At 42.5% G+C, this 18,585-nt stretch overlaps 1 protein-coding gene across 1 annotated transcript in view; it reads right to left on the minus strand.

Annotated features, from left to right (window-relative positions):
• MAX (MYC associated factor X) overlaps positions 1 to 18,585 on the minus strand; it is a 94,278-nt gene that overhangs the window by 13,686 nt on the left and 62,007 nt on the right. Inside the window, exon 2 of the mRNA XM_053697845.1 lies at positions 6,210 to 6,317. Within this exon, the coding sequence (XP_053553820.1) occupies positions 6,210 to 6,317 (108 nt within the window). The remainder of the gene's footprint in view (positions 1 to 6,209; positions 6,318 to 18,585) is intronic.

Here is an 18,585-nt window from a genome sequence, read left to right on the forward strand (position 1 = left end):
TACTGTCCATGAAAACTGATAAGGAAATTTGCAGGAAATGCTAATTTGTGCACAACTAACATAATTCCAACAGATCACAGTCTAACAAATAGCACTTCACATCAATGCTGGCAAGAAGTTACAGGTCTCCGTAAAAAACAGAATTTATGTTTACCTGATAAATTTCTTTCTCCAACGGTGTGTCCGGTCCACGGCGTCATCCTTACTTGTGGGATATTCTCTTCCCCAACAGGAAATGGCAAAGAGCCCAGCAAAGCTGGTCACATGATCCCTCCTAGGCTCCGCCTACCCCAGTCATTCGACCGACGTTAAGGAGGAATAATAGCATAGGAGAAACCATATGGTACCGTGGTGACTGTAGTTAAAGAAAATAAATTATCAGACCTGATTAAAAAACCAGGGCGGGCCGTGGACCGGACACACCGTTGGAGAAAGAAATTTATCAGGTAAACATAAATTCTGTTTTCTCCAACATTGGTGTGTCCGGTCCACGGCGTCATCCTTACTTGTGGGAACCAATACCAAAGCTTTAGGACACGGATGAAGGGAGGGAGCAAATCAGGTCACCTAAATGGAAGGCACCACGGCTTGCAAAACCTTTCTCCCAAAAATAGCCTCAGAAGAAGCAAAAGTATCAAACTTGTAAAATTTGGTAAAAGTGTGCAGTGAAGACCAAGTCGCTGCCCTACATATCTGATCAACAGAAGCCTCGTTCTTGAAGGCCCATGTGGAAGCCACAGCCCTAGTGGAATGAGCTGTGATTCTTTCGGGAGGCTGCCGTCCGGCAGTCTCGTAAGCCAATCTGATGATGCTTTTAATCCAAAAAGAGAGAGAGGTAGAAGTTGCTTTTTGACCTCTCCTTTTACCTGAATAAACAACAAACAAGGAAGATGTTTGTCTAAAATCCTTTGTAGCATCTAAATAGAATTTTAGAGCGCGAACAACATCCAAATTGTGCAACAAGCGTTCCTTCTTTGAAACTGGTTTCGGACACAGAGAAGGTACGATAATCTCCTGATTAATGTTTTTGTTAGAAACAACTTTTGGAAGAAAACCAGGTTTAGTATGTAAAACCACCTTATCTGCATGGAACACCAGATAAGGAGGAGAACACTGCAGAGCAGATAATTCTGAAACTCTTCTAGCAGAAGAAATTGCAACTAAAAACAAAACTTTCCAAGATAATAACTTAATATCAACGGAATGTAAGGGTTCAAACGGAACCCCCTGAAGAACTGAAAGAACTAAATTGAGACTCCAAGGAGGAGTCAAAGGTTTGTAAACAGGCTTGATTCTAACCAGAGCCTGAACAAAGGCTTGAACATCTGGCACAGCTGCCAGTTTTTTGTGAAGTAACACCGACAAGGCAGAAATCTGTCCCTTCAGGGAACTTGCCGATAATCCTTTTTCCAATCCTTCTTGAAGGAAGGATAGAATCCTAGGAATCTTAACCTTGTCCCAAGGGAATCCTTTAGATTCACACCAACAGATATATTTTTTCCAAATTTTGTGGTAAATCTTTCTAGTTACAGGCTTTCTGGCCTGAACAAGAGTATCGATAACAGAATCTGAGAAACCTCGCTTCGATAAAATCAAGCGTTCAATCTCCAAGCAGTCAGCTGGAGTGAAACCAGATTCGGATGTTCGAACGGACCCTGAACAAGAAGGTCTCGTCTCAAAGGTAGCTTCCAAGGTGGAGCCGATGACATATTCACCAGATCTGCATACCAAGTCCTGCGTGGCCACGCAGGAGCTATCAAGATCACCGACGCCCTCTCCTGATTGATCCTGGCTACCAGCCTGGGGATGAGAGGAAACGGCGGGAACACATAAGCTAGTTTGAAGGTCCAAGGTGCTACTAGTGCATCCACTAGAGCCACCTTGGGATTGGAATGCCCCATAGTTGAGTGACTTGGGCAAAGATTTCCGGATGGAGTTCCCACTCCCCCGGATGCAATGTCTGACGACTCAGAAAATCCGCTTCCCAATTTTCCACTCCCGGGATGTGGATAGCAGACAGGTGGCAGGAGTGAGACTCCGCCCATAGAATAATCTTGGTCACTTCTTCCATCGCTAGGGAACTCCTTGTTCCCCCCTGATGGTTGATGTACGCAACAGTCGTCATGTTGTCTGATTGAAACCGTATGAACTTGGTCCTCGCTAGCTGAGGCCAAGCCTTGAGAGCATTGAATATCGCTCTCAGTTCCAGAATATTTATCGGTAGAAGAGATTCTTCCCGAGACCAAAGACCCTGAGCTTTCAGGGATCCCCAGACCGCGCCCCAGCCCATCAGACTGGCGTCGGTCGTGACAATGACCCACTCTGGTCTGCGGAATGTCATCCCTCGTGACAGGTTGTCCAGGGACAGCCACCAACGGAGTGAGTCTCTGGTCCTCTGATTTACTTGTATCTTTGGAGACAAGTCTGTATAGTCCCCATTCCACTGACTGAGCATGCACAGTTGTAATGGTCTTAGATGAATGCGCGCAAAAGGAACTATGTCCATTGCCGCTACCATCAACCCGATCACTTCCATGCACTGAGCTACGGAAGGAAGAGGAACGGAATGAAGTATCCGACAAGAGTCCAGAAGTTTTGTCTTTCTGGCCTCTGTTAGAAAAATCCTCATTTCTGAGGAGTCTATAATTGTTTCCAAGAAGGGAACCCTTGTTGACGGGGATAGAGAACTCTTTTCCACGTTCACTTTCCAGCCGTGAGATCTGAGAAAGGCCAGGACGATGTCCGTGTGAGCCTTTGCTCGAGGGAGGGACGACGCTTGAATCAGAATGTCGTCCAGGTAAGGTACTACTGCAATGCCCCTTGGTCTTAGCACCGCTAGAAGGGACCCTAGTACCTTTGTGAAAATCCTTGGAGCAGTGGCTAATCCGAAAGGAAGCGCCACAAACTGGTAATGTTTGTCCAGGAATGCAAACCTTAGGAACCGATGATGTTCCTTGTGGATAGGAATATGTAGATACGCATCCTTTAAATCCACCGTGGTCATGAATTGACCTTCCTGGATGGAAGGAAGGATAGTTCGAATGGTTTCCATCTTGAACGATGGGACCTTGAGAAATTTGTTTAAGATCTTGAGATCTAAGATTGGTCTGAACGTTCCCTCTTTTTTGGGAACTATGAACAGATTGGAGTAGAACCCCATCCCTTGTTCTCTTAATGGAACAGGATGAATCACTCCCATTTTTAACAGGTCTTCTACACAATGTAAGAACGCCTGTCTTTTTATGTGGTCTGAAGACAACTGAGACCTGTGGAACCTCCCCCTTGGGGGAAGTCCCTTGAATTCCAGAAGATAACCCTGGGAGACTATTTCTAGCGCCCAAGGATCCAGAACATCTCTTGCCCAAGCCTGAGCGAAGAGAGAGAGTCTGCCCCCCACCAGATCCGGTCCCGGATCGGGGGCCAATATTTCATGCTGTCTTGGTAGCAGTGACAGGTTTCTTGGCCTGCTTTCCCTTGTTCCAGCCTTGCATTGGTCTCCAAGCTGGCTTGGCTTGAGAAGTATTACCCTCTTGCTTAGAGGACGTAGCACTTTGGGCTGGTCCGTTTTTACGAAAGGGACGAAAATTAGGTCTATTTTTTGCCTTGAAAGGCCTATCCTGAGGAAGGGCGTGGCCCTTACCCCCAGTGATATCAGAGATAATCTCTTTCAAGTCAGGGCCAAACAGCGTTTTCCCCTTGAAAGGAATGTTTAGTAGCTTGTTCTTGGAAGACGCATCAGCCGACCAAGATTTCAACCAAAGCGCTCTGCGCGCCACAATAGCAAACCCAGAATTCTTAGCCGCTAACCTAGCCAATTGCAAAGTGGCGTCTAGAGTGAAAGAATTAGCCAATTTGAGAGCATTGATTCTGTCCATAATCTCCTCATAAGGAGGAGAATCACTATCGAGCACCTTTATCAGTTCATCAAACCAGAAATATGCAGCTGTAGTGACAGGGACAATGCATGAAATGGGTTGTAGAAGGTAACCCTGCTGAACAAACATCTTTTTAAGCAAACCTTCTAATTTTTTATCCATAGGATCTTTGAAAGCACAACTATCCTCTATGGGTATAGTGGTGCGTTTGTTTAAAGTAGAAACCGCTCCCTCGACCTTGGGGACTGACTGCCATAAGTCCTTTCTGGGGTCGACCATAGGAAACAATTTTTTAAATATGGGGGGAGGGACGAAAGGAATACCGGGCCTTTCCCATTCTTTATTAACAATGTCCGCCACCCGCTTGGGTATAGGAAAAGCTTCTGGGAGCCCCGGCACCTCTAGGAACTTGTCCATTTTACATAGTTTCTCTGGGATGACCAACTTTTCACAATCATCCAGAGTGGATAATACCTCCTTAAGCAAAATGCGGAGATGTTCCAACTTAAATTTAAATGTAATCACATCAGATTCAGCCTGATGAGAAATGTTCCCTGAATCAGTAATTTCTCCCTCAGACAAAACCTCCCTGGCCCCCTCAGATTGGATTAGGGGCCCTTCAGAGATATTAATATCAGCGTCGTCATGCTCTTCAGTAACTAAAACAGAGCAGCCACGCTTACGCTGACAAGGGTTCATTTTGGCTAAAATGTTTTTGACAGAATTATCCATTACAGCCGTTAATTGTTGCATAGTAAGGAGTATTGGCGCGCTAGATGTACTAGGGGCCTCCTGAGTGGGCAAGACTCGTGTAGACGAAGGAGGGAATGATGCAGTACCATGCTTACTCCCCTCACTTGAGGAATCATCTTGGGCATCATTGTCATTATCACATAAATCACATTTATTTAAATGAATAGGAATTCTGGCTTCCCCACATTCAGAACACAGTCTATCTGGTAGTTCAGACATGTTAAACAGGCATAAACTTGATAAGAAAGTACAAAAAACGTTTTAAAATAAAACCGTTACTGTCACTTTAAATTTTAAACTGAACACACTTTATTACTGCAAGGCTAAAATGTTTTTGACATGAAGGAATTGTTCAAAAATCACCAAATTTTCACCACAGTGTCTTAAAGCCTTAAAAATATTGCACACCAAATTTGGAAGCTTTAACCCTTAAAATAACGGAACCGGAGCCGTTTTAAGCTTTAACCCCTTTACAGTCCCTGGTATCTGCTTTGCTGAGACCCAACCAAACCCAAAGGGGAATACGATACCAAATGACGCCTTCAGAAAGTCTTTTCTAAGTATCAGAGCTCCTCTCACATGCGACTGCATGCCATGCCTCTCAAAAACAAGTGCGCCACACCGGCGCGAAAATGAGACTCTGCTTATGCTTTGGGAAAGCCCCTAAGAAATAAGGTGTCTAATACAGTGCCTGCCGATATTATTATATCAAAATACCCAGATAAAATGATTCCTCAAGGCTAAATATGTGTTAATAATGAATCGATTTAGCCCAGAAAAGTCTACAGTCTAAATAAGCCCTTGTGAAGCCCTTATTTACGATCGTAATAAATATGGCTTACCGGATCCCATAGGGAAAAGGACAGCTTCCAGCATTACATCGTCTTGTTAGAATGTGTCATACCTCAAGCAGCAAGAGACTGCACACTGTTCCCCCAACTGAAGTTAATTGCTCTCAACAGTCCTGTGTGGAACAGCCATGGATTTTAGTTACGGTTGCTAAAATCATTTTCCTCATACAAACAGAAATCTTCATCTCTTTTCTGTTTCTGAGTAAATAGTACATACCAGCACTATTTCAAAATAACAAACTCTTGATTGAATAATAAAAAACTACAGTTAAACACTAAAAAACTCTAAGCCATCTCCGTGGAGATGTTGCCTGTACAACGGCAAAGAGAATGACTGGGGTAGGCGGAGCCTAGGAGGGATCATGTGACCAGCTTTGCTGGGCTCTTTGCCATTTCCTGTTGGGGAAGAGAATATCCCACAAGTAAGGATGACGCCGTGGACCGGACACACCTATGTTGGAGAAAAGGATTTTAAAGTAGGAGCATCATAATTTAAAAATCCAATCAGCTAAATTGTATAAATAATTTAAGTAAACTTTAAAATTTCCATTTTCTTAAAAAATAATTTTGGTACCTAACTCCTACCCAATATGATTTTCGCACTCTTCCTTCTTTTACAGCAAAATGTTATTGGAATTCTCATTCCTAAAAATTCTTGTCTTTAGGGGAACTACTGAAGACAAGTGACCGTTACATTAAGGAACAGAAAACACTATGGAAATTGACAAACCTTCTCTCCTTGGAGTGATGGTACAGAGTCCCTTAAACTATGGAAGCTGTCCTTGATATGGTCCCTGCGCTTGCGCTCCAATGCATTGTGATGCGCTCGTTTGTCTGCCTGCAAATAAAACACAAAACAGGTTTGTGAGATGCGTAGCACAAAAATAAATGCAGAGAGCACTTTGTAAAATGTTATGACACCTGAGGAAAAAAAATATTTAAAAGGAACAAAAAATGTTGAAGACATTTGTGGACAAAGAATTACACACAGCTTAAACTGAAGTATTGATTAGGTTTTAAACTTATAAAAAAGTTGATGGTAAAAAACAAACAAAAGGACAATTGAAAAGAAAATTCCAAGTCAATGAGGTATAGGAAAAATAAAAATAAAAAAAATTTATTTCAAATTTAGAAGCCTTTGAGATTACCGATTTATTTTATTTTTTTAAAGAATACATTTTAGATAGGGATATTTCTGGAATATTTATATAGTAAGAAGCCAGGTTTAGCAGGGTCACATGACTCACTACAGATGATCTTTTTTTCTAACATATGTACACTATTTCATGTGTCATGGCTGGACAAATCCTTGGCACCAGGGCACCTGAAAATCTGGAACCACATTTTTTTTTAGTTGTGTTGAAACACATTCTTAGTCATACTAACCTAGCCAACTGGATTTTAAAATGGCACCCTGGTGTGTCTGCATAGTGCTGTAATTGGCATTATAGGAACTGTATGTTCATCCCAAACTTAGGTACTAAAATTCCTATCATACCTCATATGGTTCAAAGCAAGACCCCAAAGGCCACTGGCGACTGAATCTGCAAGCTGTGAAGCCACTCAGCTGCATGTCTCAAGTACTCCCTGTGTGTTTATGGCCATTGTGAGGTTAAACCATTGCTGAAAATAGGTCATGCAGCAGTGATTTAATCATTTGATTGCCCCATCTAAATGGCAATTAAAAGGTTTAAATAATTTGTGTGTATATCTCTGGCAATCAGTGGAGTTACACCACGGACATAAAACATTTCTGAGAATAATGTAAAAAAACAGTATACTGTAAAAAAAAAAATATCTTAATGTGTTTCTAGTGACTTGTTCTACCAGCTGCAGAGTATAAAATGTATGAGAAATTATATTTTCAAGTTTATTTACTTATATAAAATGGCTGGTTTTGAGCTTTTAAACTATAACCTATTAAAATGGGTTGAGCTTGCAGGTAAAATCTTTAAATTAAAGATTTCTTTAATTTACAGGGGTGTGGATTTTAGTTAAAAAAAAATCTACTTGTCCAAGGGACTAAAATGGTAGACTAATCCACTTGTCCCTCATTACACTTGTCCCAAAACACAGAATATATTCAAATCAATAATAATCAATTAGAAATAATCACCAAAAATGTAAATTGAGTCTGCATGGACAATCAGAAAATGTGTTTTGATAGCTATACCCCAATGATGCACCTAGAGAACTGAGAAATACCTGAGCATATGTATTTTATTTATTTTTTTTTTTTTTGGGGGGGGGGGGGGGGGGGGGGTTAAAGCAAAACCATTATGATTTGTTAGCTTGTCATACAAACCAACAATCAGGTCAACAATTTGAGAGAAGAGAACCATACAGAAATGCCAATTAAAATGATACATTTTTCCTTTTATGATCAGATATGCAGGATGCTATGTCAAACAGTAAATGCAGTGCTCCTTGCTGTTTAAATTGATTATTGTCATCTGTTATAATTGCTTTGCATAGGTAGTATGTGTATTGGTACATTTACCAACAAGGGGTGGAATAATTACAGAGCTTTTCTACAATTTCTCCATCTCAGCTGCAAGATAAACATTCAGGACACAAACTATGACTAATTTAATGTGTCAACTATATTTATTAGAGTGGTTTACATTTATTGAATTATGCATATTGAACTTACTAGAACAATAAAACCAAGCATTGCCCACTTGCTGTTTTAACCTGTCCATACACTTGTTTATATTGTAAAAAATTTTTTTTCCCCAAAACACACTGTCTCTCATTTCTACAATAATCTAAAAAACATCCCTTGACAGACAGAAAGCGCCAATCCTTTCCAGTAACAAATAGGGATGTTATCTTTTTAAATACAATAATTTGCGTCAATATCACAGCTTCCCTCACCAGTTTATTTTGCCCGGCTGTTGGGGAAACCAACCAGTGAGAGGTGAGAATTGAGTAAAAAAATAAAAAAAAATAATGCATGAAGGCTCAGCACTGCCACCCATGTCTGATATAGAGGGGGACAGAAAGACCCCAACCAGAAGCCCCCAGGGAATGGTCAACAGAGCTCGGGTGCCAACCCAATGCGCTCCTCCAAAATAAGGCACTCCCAAGGAGAATCCCCTGGGACCTGGAACAGAGAAAAGTGCAATAGATCCGTAGGAAGACCTGTCACAGCTCTCTTAGACAGTCTCTACATAGAGAGATCAAATTCCAATGGGTGGAACAGAGCCCACAGAGCAGCAGATGCTGCCACTTACAGAGATAAGCCAACTGATCCAACCTCCTACACACAGGGCAGGACAAAGACCCTCCAGAGTGAGGAAGACAAACTATCCCCTCAAAAGGGAAGGGCACAGATAAGAACAGCATACATGTCCACAAGACATGAAGCCATAGTATGATCAAAACACGGACCAAATAAAAAAAACAAAAAACATCCGGACACCACTTAACCCAACTGAGAAAAAAGTCCCCATGAAAAGGAGCACACTCCGTCCGAAAGACAAGTCAGGCCTTAAAGTTGATAACCAGTACCCGAAGATAGATGTGAACTCTGGCCTTTCTGCTTGCAACCCCAATGAGCTAGTCCCTATGACGCAACATAGGGTCCCTGAAAAAACTGGGTCGTCCCGAACCAGTCCACAGGATCATAAGTGTCCAGACATCCAAGAAGGTTTCAAGAAAAGAACCCTGAACCCAGAATCGTCCTAGAACGAACGACACCCCCAGGGAATACAAGATACCCCCGTCTGAAGAAATCAGACCTCACAGGGATGAGAACCGGGAAACCCGGAGAACGGGTACAGGACTCACTTGTAATTCCCAGCCCAAAGGGAAGAGAACACCCTTAGCCAGAGGTCAACACCGCCACAACAAGGTGCTAGGCTACGACAAAGTCACAATTTCTCTAGAGCCCAAAAGCCCCAAGGGCAACACTAAGAGGAATAAGAATGAGAACAGAGTCATCCGAGAGTAGAAGAAAGGCTAGTCTCCATAATCCTTTCAGATTAACGTTCCAGAGGACCACACCCAAGGGAGAAGAATGCAAAGCATCCCGAAACCAGGCAGAAAAACATCCCCTAAGCAAAAAGGTTGGAAAAAGGAGACAACACCTCCTATCGCCCCTGATATGGAGACGACTAACTCCCGAAGGAAGACAGAGCCTCACGGCCTTCACTTCCTAATGAAGCAGCCAAAGTCGCCAGAAAAACCTGACATCCAGAAAGTCTCGACCCAAAGGAAGAGAACCTCTAAAAGGAACAAGTCCTAAAAGGACACTTACAAAGACAGCATGAAAGGCAACGGCGGTATGAAGAACCTAAATCCTCCAACCCACAACGGGAAGGAACACTCTAGTTCCCGGGTAAAAACTACTGAGCGTGTCGCTGCAGATCTCAACGTAGTCCCAGCCCACTAGATTGAAAATCAAAGCAATGTTTTTTAAAAACTATGCCATGAGGGATCCTCAGGTGTGCCACGGCAGACTGACAACAGCGTGACATTTTTTAAACTTTGCTTGTTTTTTACTCCCAGTGCAGGGGTAGTTTGTAGGAGGCATGGCATAAAAGCACAATACATACAGTATGTGTGTGTTTGTGTGTATTTGTATATATATATATATGCTTTATTAGGCTACAATGTGTGATTTTTTTAAAATTGTGGTGCCACAGGATTTTTTAATGTAAAAAAGTGTGCCACGGCAAAAAAAAGGTTAAAAATCACCGATATAGACTACAAAACATTTATGCAAAGAAAAAAATAAGTGTATAAATGTCCCTTTCCTGATCCAGCAGCGCCAAAAACGTGCCTTAGTAGAACACGAAGGCGTGCCAGTCTATAAGAAAGGCGCAACATACCTCTGCTGGGACAAAAAAAAAAAAAAAAAAAAAAAAACACAAAAAAAAAACTACAGGCCCCGAAGGTTGACCCCGAGGCCTCAGCGGTAGTCGCTCCCCCGGAGGGCCGAACTGGAACAGGCGATCCCACGTCTGACGAGCCCCAGTTAATGGAACATAGACAATATCGTAAGCAAACACCCGGGAGATGAGGTGCAGATGCGCCAGCGCCTAGGATATGGCCATGCCGTAACCTCCAGTGGTAACAGTCCACACTCCATAGAAGGATAAGTAGCGTTTGGGTTACCTGCATGCGTAGTAAGAGTTGGTGGTAGGGAACTCGTCTTGTGGGAAATAGAATCCCCAGAGGCGGATGGCTCAGTGGGCACCTGAATCCCCGATCCCGAGGAATAGAGCACTCTAAAACGGAATTTGGAACATAACTGTATGGGCATGTATCACCCGGGCCAATTCATATTCTTCGCAAGAAGTAGAGTCTGAATCAGAGACATCCGTCTCCAAGAAAAACAGAATCCTCCATAACTGGGACACTGAATAAAAAATGGACCAATAAGAAAAATCTAAACGGCACCTTACACCCCCAAAGGCTGGGACACTCACCACCTCCAGAGAACCAGACATCAGCGGACCAGGATATCTCAGTTGCCACACGGCCCAAAATAGCCATGAGCCGAAGCAACACTACACAGTAGCGGACACTTGCATAAACAGGATTATAAATCTCCAGTTTAATAACCCCCTCAGGAGATATTAACCCTTGATTCCTAGATACGAAAAGGATCCTCACTGAGACCCGATGTTAAAAGTTATCCCCGAAAGGTTGCAGCCCCTCTCGGATAAAGAATTGTAATTACAATACATCCATGATGAAAGTAAAATGAAACTATCTTACCGGATTCTACGCCGTGGAACAGGAACACAGCCCTTCAAGTGTGACGGATAGTAGAGTCGCTTCTGCCATGGACTTGAGAGAAAAAAAAGCAGGCAAGGAAACTCGTCAACGCTGATTGCTTGTGGAGCTGTTAATATGAGTCGGGATAGTTTCGCAGAAAGACTCTCCCTGCATCTCCGGATTAACTTTCACCCATGCTCTCACTGAGAGGCTGACAGGACTACTTAAAACTCCAGTCCCATGCCGAAGAGTACTACCCTCCATAAGAGACTATCGAAAACTTCTAACACTTCTCTGCCAACCTCCGGGGACGAAAGGCAAAGAATGACTGGGGGGGGGGGGGATGAGGGGAGTGGGAGGAGTATTTAAGCCTTTGACTGGGGTGTCTTTGCCTCCTCCTGGTGGCCAGGTTCTGAATTCCCAAAAGTAATGAATGCAGCTGTGGACTCTTTCCATTTATGAAGAAAATTACTAATGCGCTCACCTTACAATTGTTTTAGTCCCAAGGTCACAAAGTTACTCAAACTTAAGGCACAAGCTCGAGCTGCAAGATGGGTCCGTCAGGAGATCATGTGACCACACATCAACACGTCAGCTGGGTAAGTAACACATAAACCTATCTGAGCTTTTCCAAACAGTGTTACAGGTGACAGGTCTTGCAGACTAGTACAGCACTGGTAAGAAGAGAATATTCAGGGTATGAGAATTGGCCCCCCAAGGAGAAAGGGAGGTCCCCAGTAACGCTCTGGATCTCAAGGAACATAGAAGAAACAGCAAAAAATAATAAGGTGATGAGGCTTTAGTCAGTGCAGGAGCAGAACCAGAGGAAGCCGATCAGCGCTTAAGCCGAGACCAAGCTGAGCCTCCCATAGTAACAGCGCGCCGACAACTGGGCTGCCAAAATCACTGACACCGAAACTGACTACCAAATGAAATAAAAGAGGACTAAGTATAAAATACAGTGCGAGTCAAAATCAAATCTGGACCACTCGCCTCCACTGCACGTCTCCAACACCGGGTCTAGCAGGGAGGAACGGAGACTTGAGATGCTCTGAAATGGCAGAGCGGTAAGAAGTAGCAAAAAAGCTTTAGCCCTGCTGTGGTCTGCTTGCCCGCAACAGGGCTAAATGTAAAAGAACACAACATGCCCTACGTCCAGAACTTCATGTCCTGGGTGTCGGGCGATAGGAATTGTGCATCCCTGATTATCACTTTGGTTTACATACAATTATAAGATAATGACGCATTTGTATGTACACAAAGCCCAATACATTGGCAAATTAAAATTTTATTATCTTTCATACTCCACCGGGAGAGTGTTTTCTTCTGCTGGCTGTGATTTAAACAGCTTGTCAATAGCCTGAACTAAAGTATAGAAACTTTCAGTATAGGTGGGGATAACATAGGCTAAATCAGCTATTTTAATTCCCAAAATGAGGCTGAGAGCACCAGGCCTGAAAAAAACACAACCCAAGCAAACCCCGCATCGTCAGAGCCGGGCAAAAAAACTAGAAGGAAAAGGCCCCAAGGACACTGACCCGCAGATAGTCTGAAAGCCTAACTAGAGACCGCAAAGCAGACTCACTGAGCCAATACTCCTCCAGGAGAACAGTCGCCCAGCAGTCGGTCCCACATAAACCTTACTAGTACAGTACCAAAATCCTCAAAAGGGAGAGGACAAGGGTGAGCCAAAGGGGTACCCAAAAGGTAAAGCAAGTTCCAATAAGGAAAAATCCCCTTCAAAAGAAGGCCAAGTCCACAGAGACCCGAATGGATCCCGAAAACAAGGGGAGACGATGCCTAACCCACAAGGAGCAACCGGGCATCATCAAGGAGAAGAAACATCTCCCAAACATCGTGCAACAGCACTGAAAAAGACAGCTGAAGACAAAGTCCTCAAAATGTTAGAAAAATTACAAATAGCAAACTCAGAAAGAAAAACATCTGAGTCCAGTAACACGCTGCCATCCATAGGAAGACACTGAGAAAACACTATCCATAAAGAAAAAGCAGCCGAACAGAATAGCAGATTGCCCAACCTCCAAGATAGAGGACACACGCCAGGCAATACAGGCCGCCAGGCCTATTCACAGATCTCAAAAGGGGGAGAGGCACAGAACCTCAAAAAAAGAAAAAAGGTCCACTAGCACCCCCAAGACCTGAGGATTAACAACAGATCTCAGATCCTACACCTAGCCGGACCAGCCCAAGCAACGGCAGATCTGAAAGCAAGGGAGCAGAAAGGAACCCCAAGACCGGCCCCCAAAAGTGTGTAAGAATGGACATAGCCACTTCAACCTAGAGACAATCGAGCAGGCATTAGACCCAAGGAGATCTAGCAAAGCCACCCAACTAAAGTCTCAAAGCAGAGCCAGCAGCTTCCCAGATAGAAAGGAACAACTCAAAGAGCAGGCCAATCCTCGAACCAGATAAAACATCTGTTCCAACCTGCCAAATACAGAAGAGGCCCCTAAAACAGGAACCACACCTCTGTAAGGAGGACAACGAGCCCCCTGAAGAGGAGAGCATTGATAAACACCTGCCTATAAGGCAGGAAGTCGTAGGAAGAACTGAGATAACACAAGGCCACGTCACTAACGAACAAGGAAAGAACCCCTCAAAAAAACATTGTGCTAGCACCCATACCAGGTGCAAAAGGGACAGCCAAGGAACCGCAAACCTTCCGCTTGCTAGGCAGGAAAGCCCACCATCAGGTCACATTAGGTGGCTGTCCCAAAGGAACCGTATCGTCCGGCACAAGACAAGCCCCCAAGGAGCCCCAGCTCTCAGTAAATCTGGCCAAGTTGTAAAACAGAACAGCCAAAACAAGGGCTAAGCCCAAGTACCCCGGAAACTGGAACCCCCAGGCCAGTACTAGGATCATTAGGTCCGGTAACATCCCACAGCAGGATCTACAAAGACAAAACACTGAGTAAAACCCTTGACAACCGGAAGATCAGGACAAGACGCCCAGGCCCCACGAATGTTTAGGTTAAACAATCTTCCAGGAACATAAATCCATCGACTGATATAAAAAAAACAGACCCGGATAAGAAGAAGAGCAAGAAACCCTTGTAAGTCCCGACCCAAAGGGAAGAGACCACCCCTTGCAGGAGCCCAACACTCCAAAAGCCAATGCCTCCCAAGGCCATAAAAGTACACTAGAGCTAACAGGCATCCAAGCAACAATAACATGATTGTGCTTGAAAAGCGCGGCTAATCCCGCTTAAGGGACACAAGGAGCTGCTCATTTTATCAACCTTGAAAGAGGAAAGGCTGAGTAGACCTCGCCGGGGATCGAGCTAGCAACCCTCGGTTTGCTACAGTACAGAGTAGCCACAGAGCCTTAGTATGCCGAGTTAGCTGTCCAGCTAGCTACGAGCTCCAGACACAAGGGGAACAGTGAGGACAAGTCAACCAAACAGAGCAACAGCAAGCCTCCACATCACTTCAGATTCGAAGTCAGAGGACAGTAAAACATGGTTTTGGATGCCACCTGGATGGTAATGCCTGAACCATATGAATGGAAAACCAGTAGGACCTCTTCTATCCCAAGGAGGAGATGCAGAGCATTCCCAACAACGTGGAAGGGCCCCTTAACCGGAGCCCAAAAAGACCTCACAGTCTAATGTCCCGAAAAAGGAACAACAAACTCCCGAAGGGAATCCAAGTCCCCCGAAGGTGACCCAATCCACAAGGAGAAACGGACAAAGTCAAAGAAGGTCTAAATAAAGTGGAGTACCACCAAAGGAGCAAGTCCAAAAAGGACAATTTCCAGGGCCTCCTCAGGCAACACCGCCCCGACCAGCGGAAGAGGCTCTAAACCTCTAACCTTCCCACCACGTGGGAAGAAATACTCTAGGTTCCGAGGATATCAGAAGCAACAGAGTGACACAGCCAAATTCACTGACCCAGTCACCAGAGAGAAGGCTATTTAAGGACTGAAACAATCCCGAGAGCCACACGGACCTTCAAGTCCTCTTGAGAATGCGCTGAAACTTGTAAAACAAATAACAAGAAACCAATAATATTGATAGCACTCGGCACCCCAACCTGACCAGCAAGGTTTAATAGGCAGCACGTGTCTGAATAAGCCGCGAGACAGAAGATCTGAACCCAAGCAGGACTAGTCTGCAACCAGGGTCATAACTGCCAAGCTAAATCCGCCCTCATGAGAGGGAGGAAGAAAAAGCAGACAGACAAACATGGGACTAACGTGTCCCGAACAACTTCTGCAGAAACAAACAGCGAATATCGATCCCAGAGAAAGTTCCCGCAGGAAACATAGTATGAAAAGAAAAAAATAAATTTTCATCCTAACCGGATAAAATGACAGGCAACCCGAGGGTTAACGCCTAAGAAGAACAGAAAGATCCGCCGGACCAGCCATACGGAAACCCTGTTCCTCCAACAAAACTGGGAAGGATCTCGATAAGATTTAAAGCAGATTACGTCATCCCCGCATGTCTAGCGTGGTGAGCCCTTCGAAGGGGGAGACTGATGAGTCCCATAGCCGAGAAGGATAGAATCCCCAAATAGCTCAAAAACATGTCTGAGTAGAACAACACTCAGGAACAGTTGCACCCACAGGGAACAGCACATACCCTCCTGTGGCCGAGAGACCTGGGGCAATCGGGCATGAACACAATCGCAAACATAAGGACTTTGTAGACGAGCAAGCGCCAAAAGTATGTAAAAGCGAAAACATGCCACAACCTCCAGAGGGAACTATCCACCCTCCGAGAAGGAAAAAACATAACCTGGGTTACCTGCATGTGTAGTAGTAGGGAGTGGTAGGGAACTCACCTCCCGGAGGACAGGGCCCCCGAGGCGGATGGCTCATCAGTCCCTTGAATCCCGAGCAACAAGGCACTCTAGGACGGCCTAACGAACATAACTGACTGACCAGGGTCAGCAGATTGAATCACATAAACATGATTAAAAACCCCATTCAATAATCCCCCTCAGGAGATATTAACCCTCAATTCCAAGATACTAAAGGAGTCCCACTGAGACCCTGTATCTTTCATGTGAGTTCACAGGAACAAATGAGTTACAGTACAATCATGAAGAAGTAAAATGAAATGATCTTACCAGAATCTACACCATGGAACAGGAACACGGCCCTTCAAGTGTGACGGATAGTAGCTTAGCCTCCGCTATGGACTTGAGAGAAGCAGGCAGCGAAGCGAAGTTACAAAACGCTGATTGCTTGTGGAGCTGTTAATGAGTCGGGATTGTTTCACAGAAAGACTCTCCCTGCATTTCCGGACTCTAACTTTCATCCAAGCCCTCACTGAGAGACTTACAGGATTACTTAAAACTCCCGTCCCATGTCGAAGAGTACTACCCTAAGAGACGAAAATAAACTTCTGACACTTCTATGCCAACTTCCTGGGGCGAAAGGCCTACTTTGTCACATTCTTAAATCTCTAGGTGTTTGTAGTTGCCTTACTCTTTTTTGAGATTTTCATTTTTGATATAACCTTTTTTATATATACACTATCACTCCTTGTTTATATAAATCATGGAATTGTTCTCATTTAGAGAAAATATCCTTTCAGAAATTCAAATTACAGATTTTGAAACACAAAATAAAAAATACATAGCACTTGCAAAGAATTAGAAGACACACTTTTAAAAGAAATAAAACACTCAGTAGAACTATCATATACCCAAAAATATATAGAGTCTAAAATGGTCCCTAGAGGACTTAGACTAAAAAAAGACTGTACTTTTGAGCTCAACGAAGATTTATCCACTGAATGGTACAATATTTTAATGCCTCACTAGATCTGTTAAAAGTACTAATCAAATCTAGAGATCGTTCACTAATTCAAATGAAAAATTATATTGAAATATTCAAAAAAAAACAAACCTTTCAGTAATGATAAAGAATATAAAAATAAACAACAGATTATGATTAAAAAGATCACAGAATTTAAACAGATGCTACTAGTAGGTAAAAATAACAAATTCAAAAGGGATATAGAAGATTATAAAAATGCAAGAAAAACCGATAGTACTCCATTACCAACATTAATAGAAGATGATAATGATATTGTCCCTTGTTCATCATCTACAGTAGATACAATAGAAAAATCCAATGCTAACATTAATGTACCTAACACTAATGTATCTATTTTTAGTAAACATAAAATAGGAAAAGATAATAAATTAACACACAATAAAGAACATACTAATACATACACTGATAAGAAACATAAACCTATCAGAAATTTCAATTATCAAAATAGACCATATATTCATAAAGATCAATCCACATTTGAACACAGAAGACAAACCAGTAGCAACTTCAATAATTACAATAGAAGTTACCACAATGACAGAAATGACTATGACTATAGATCATATCATCAACGGCATGATCATACATACAGAAATAATGATCACTATAATAGACATCAGTATGGTGAAAACAGATCTTATTCTAATACATATCACAGACCCCATTACAACAGACATAACAATCCAGAAACTAATACACCATTTTTTAATACTTCAAATTACAAAGAAATAATCAACACAAATAACTGGAGGATACCTTTATCAAATAAATTCTAACCACTGTCAGATATTCAAGAATGTACAGATAATGATTCATTACAAAAAATAAACAGTCATTTTTTAGGGTTAACTCCACAACACACAAGACAAAGAAATACCTCAAGAACACAAAATTCAATTTGGGGAACCCCAAAAGGAAAAAGAGAAAGATAGGAGGAAGAGGGAGAAAATCCACAAAAAAGACTCAGGTAATTAATTCACAAACTGATTCCAATACTGGTATATTTAATTTAAGCAAACATAAATTAAATACAGAGGAAAAATTAGTCCTTAAAAAAGGCCTCACTTTTGCACCTACCTGTAAAATGAATAAGTTCAAAACTTTGATAAATGTTAACCAGTTTGTCTGCAAACTAACCTTGAAAAAAAAAATTTTTTTTTTTTTTTTTTTTTTTTTTTTTTTTTTTTAACTACTCCCCTTACTAGAACACAAAACAAACCCAGAAATTATTCACATTCCAATTTAAAAGAAAAATCTACCTTCTACCCTATGCAAGAAAAGGGAGATTTTATTAAAAAATGTGAAATAAAAGTCAAACACATAGATAAATTGGAAACTAATAATAAAATAAAACCTCAAACCAAATGAACGTAGAACACTAAAATCATTACAAGATAAAGAAATTATAATAAAGCCCGCCGATAAAGGTGGAGGCATTGTAATCATGGATGTACAATATTACCTAGAAGAGTCATATAGACTTTTACATGACAATACTACCTACACTTGTCTTAAACACAATCCTATAGACTCTCAAAAAAACAGAATTTATGTTTACCTGATAAATTAC

The sequence above is a fragment of the Bombina bombina genome, chromosome 1, assembly GCF_027579735.1.
Source record: "Bombina bombina isolate aBomBom1 chromosome 1, aBomBom1.pri, whole genome shotgun sequence".
In the NCBI taxonomy this organism is placed as follows: Eukaryota; Metazoa; Chordata; class Amphibia; order Anura; family Bombinatoridae; genus Bombina; species Bombina bombina.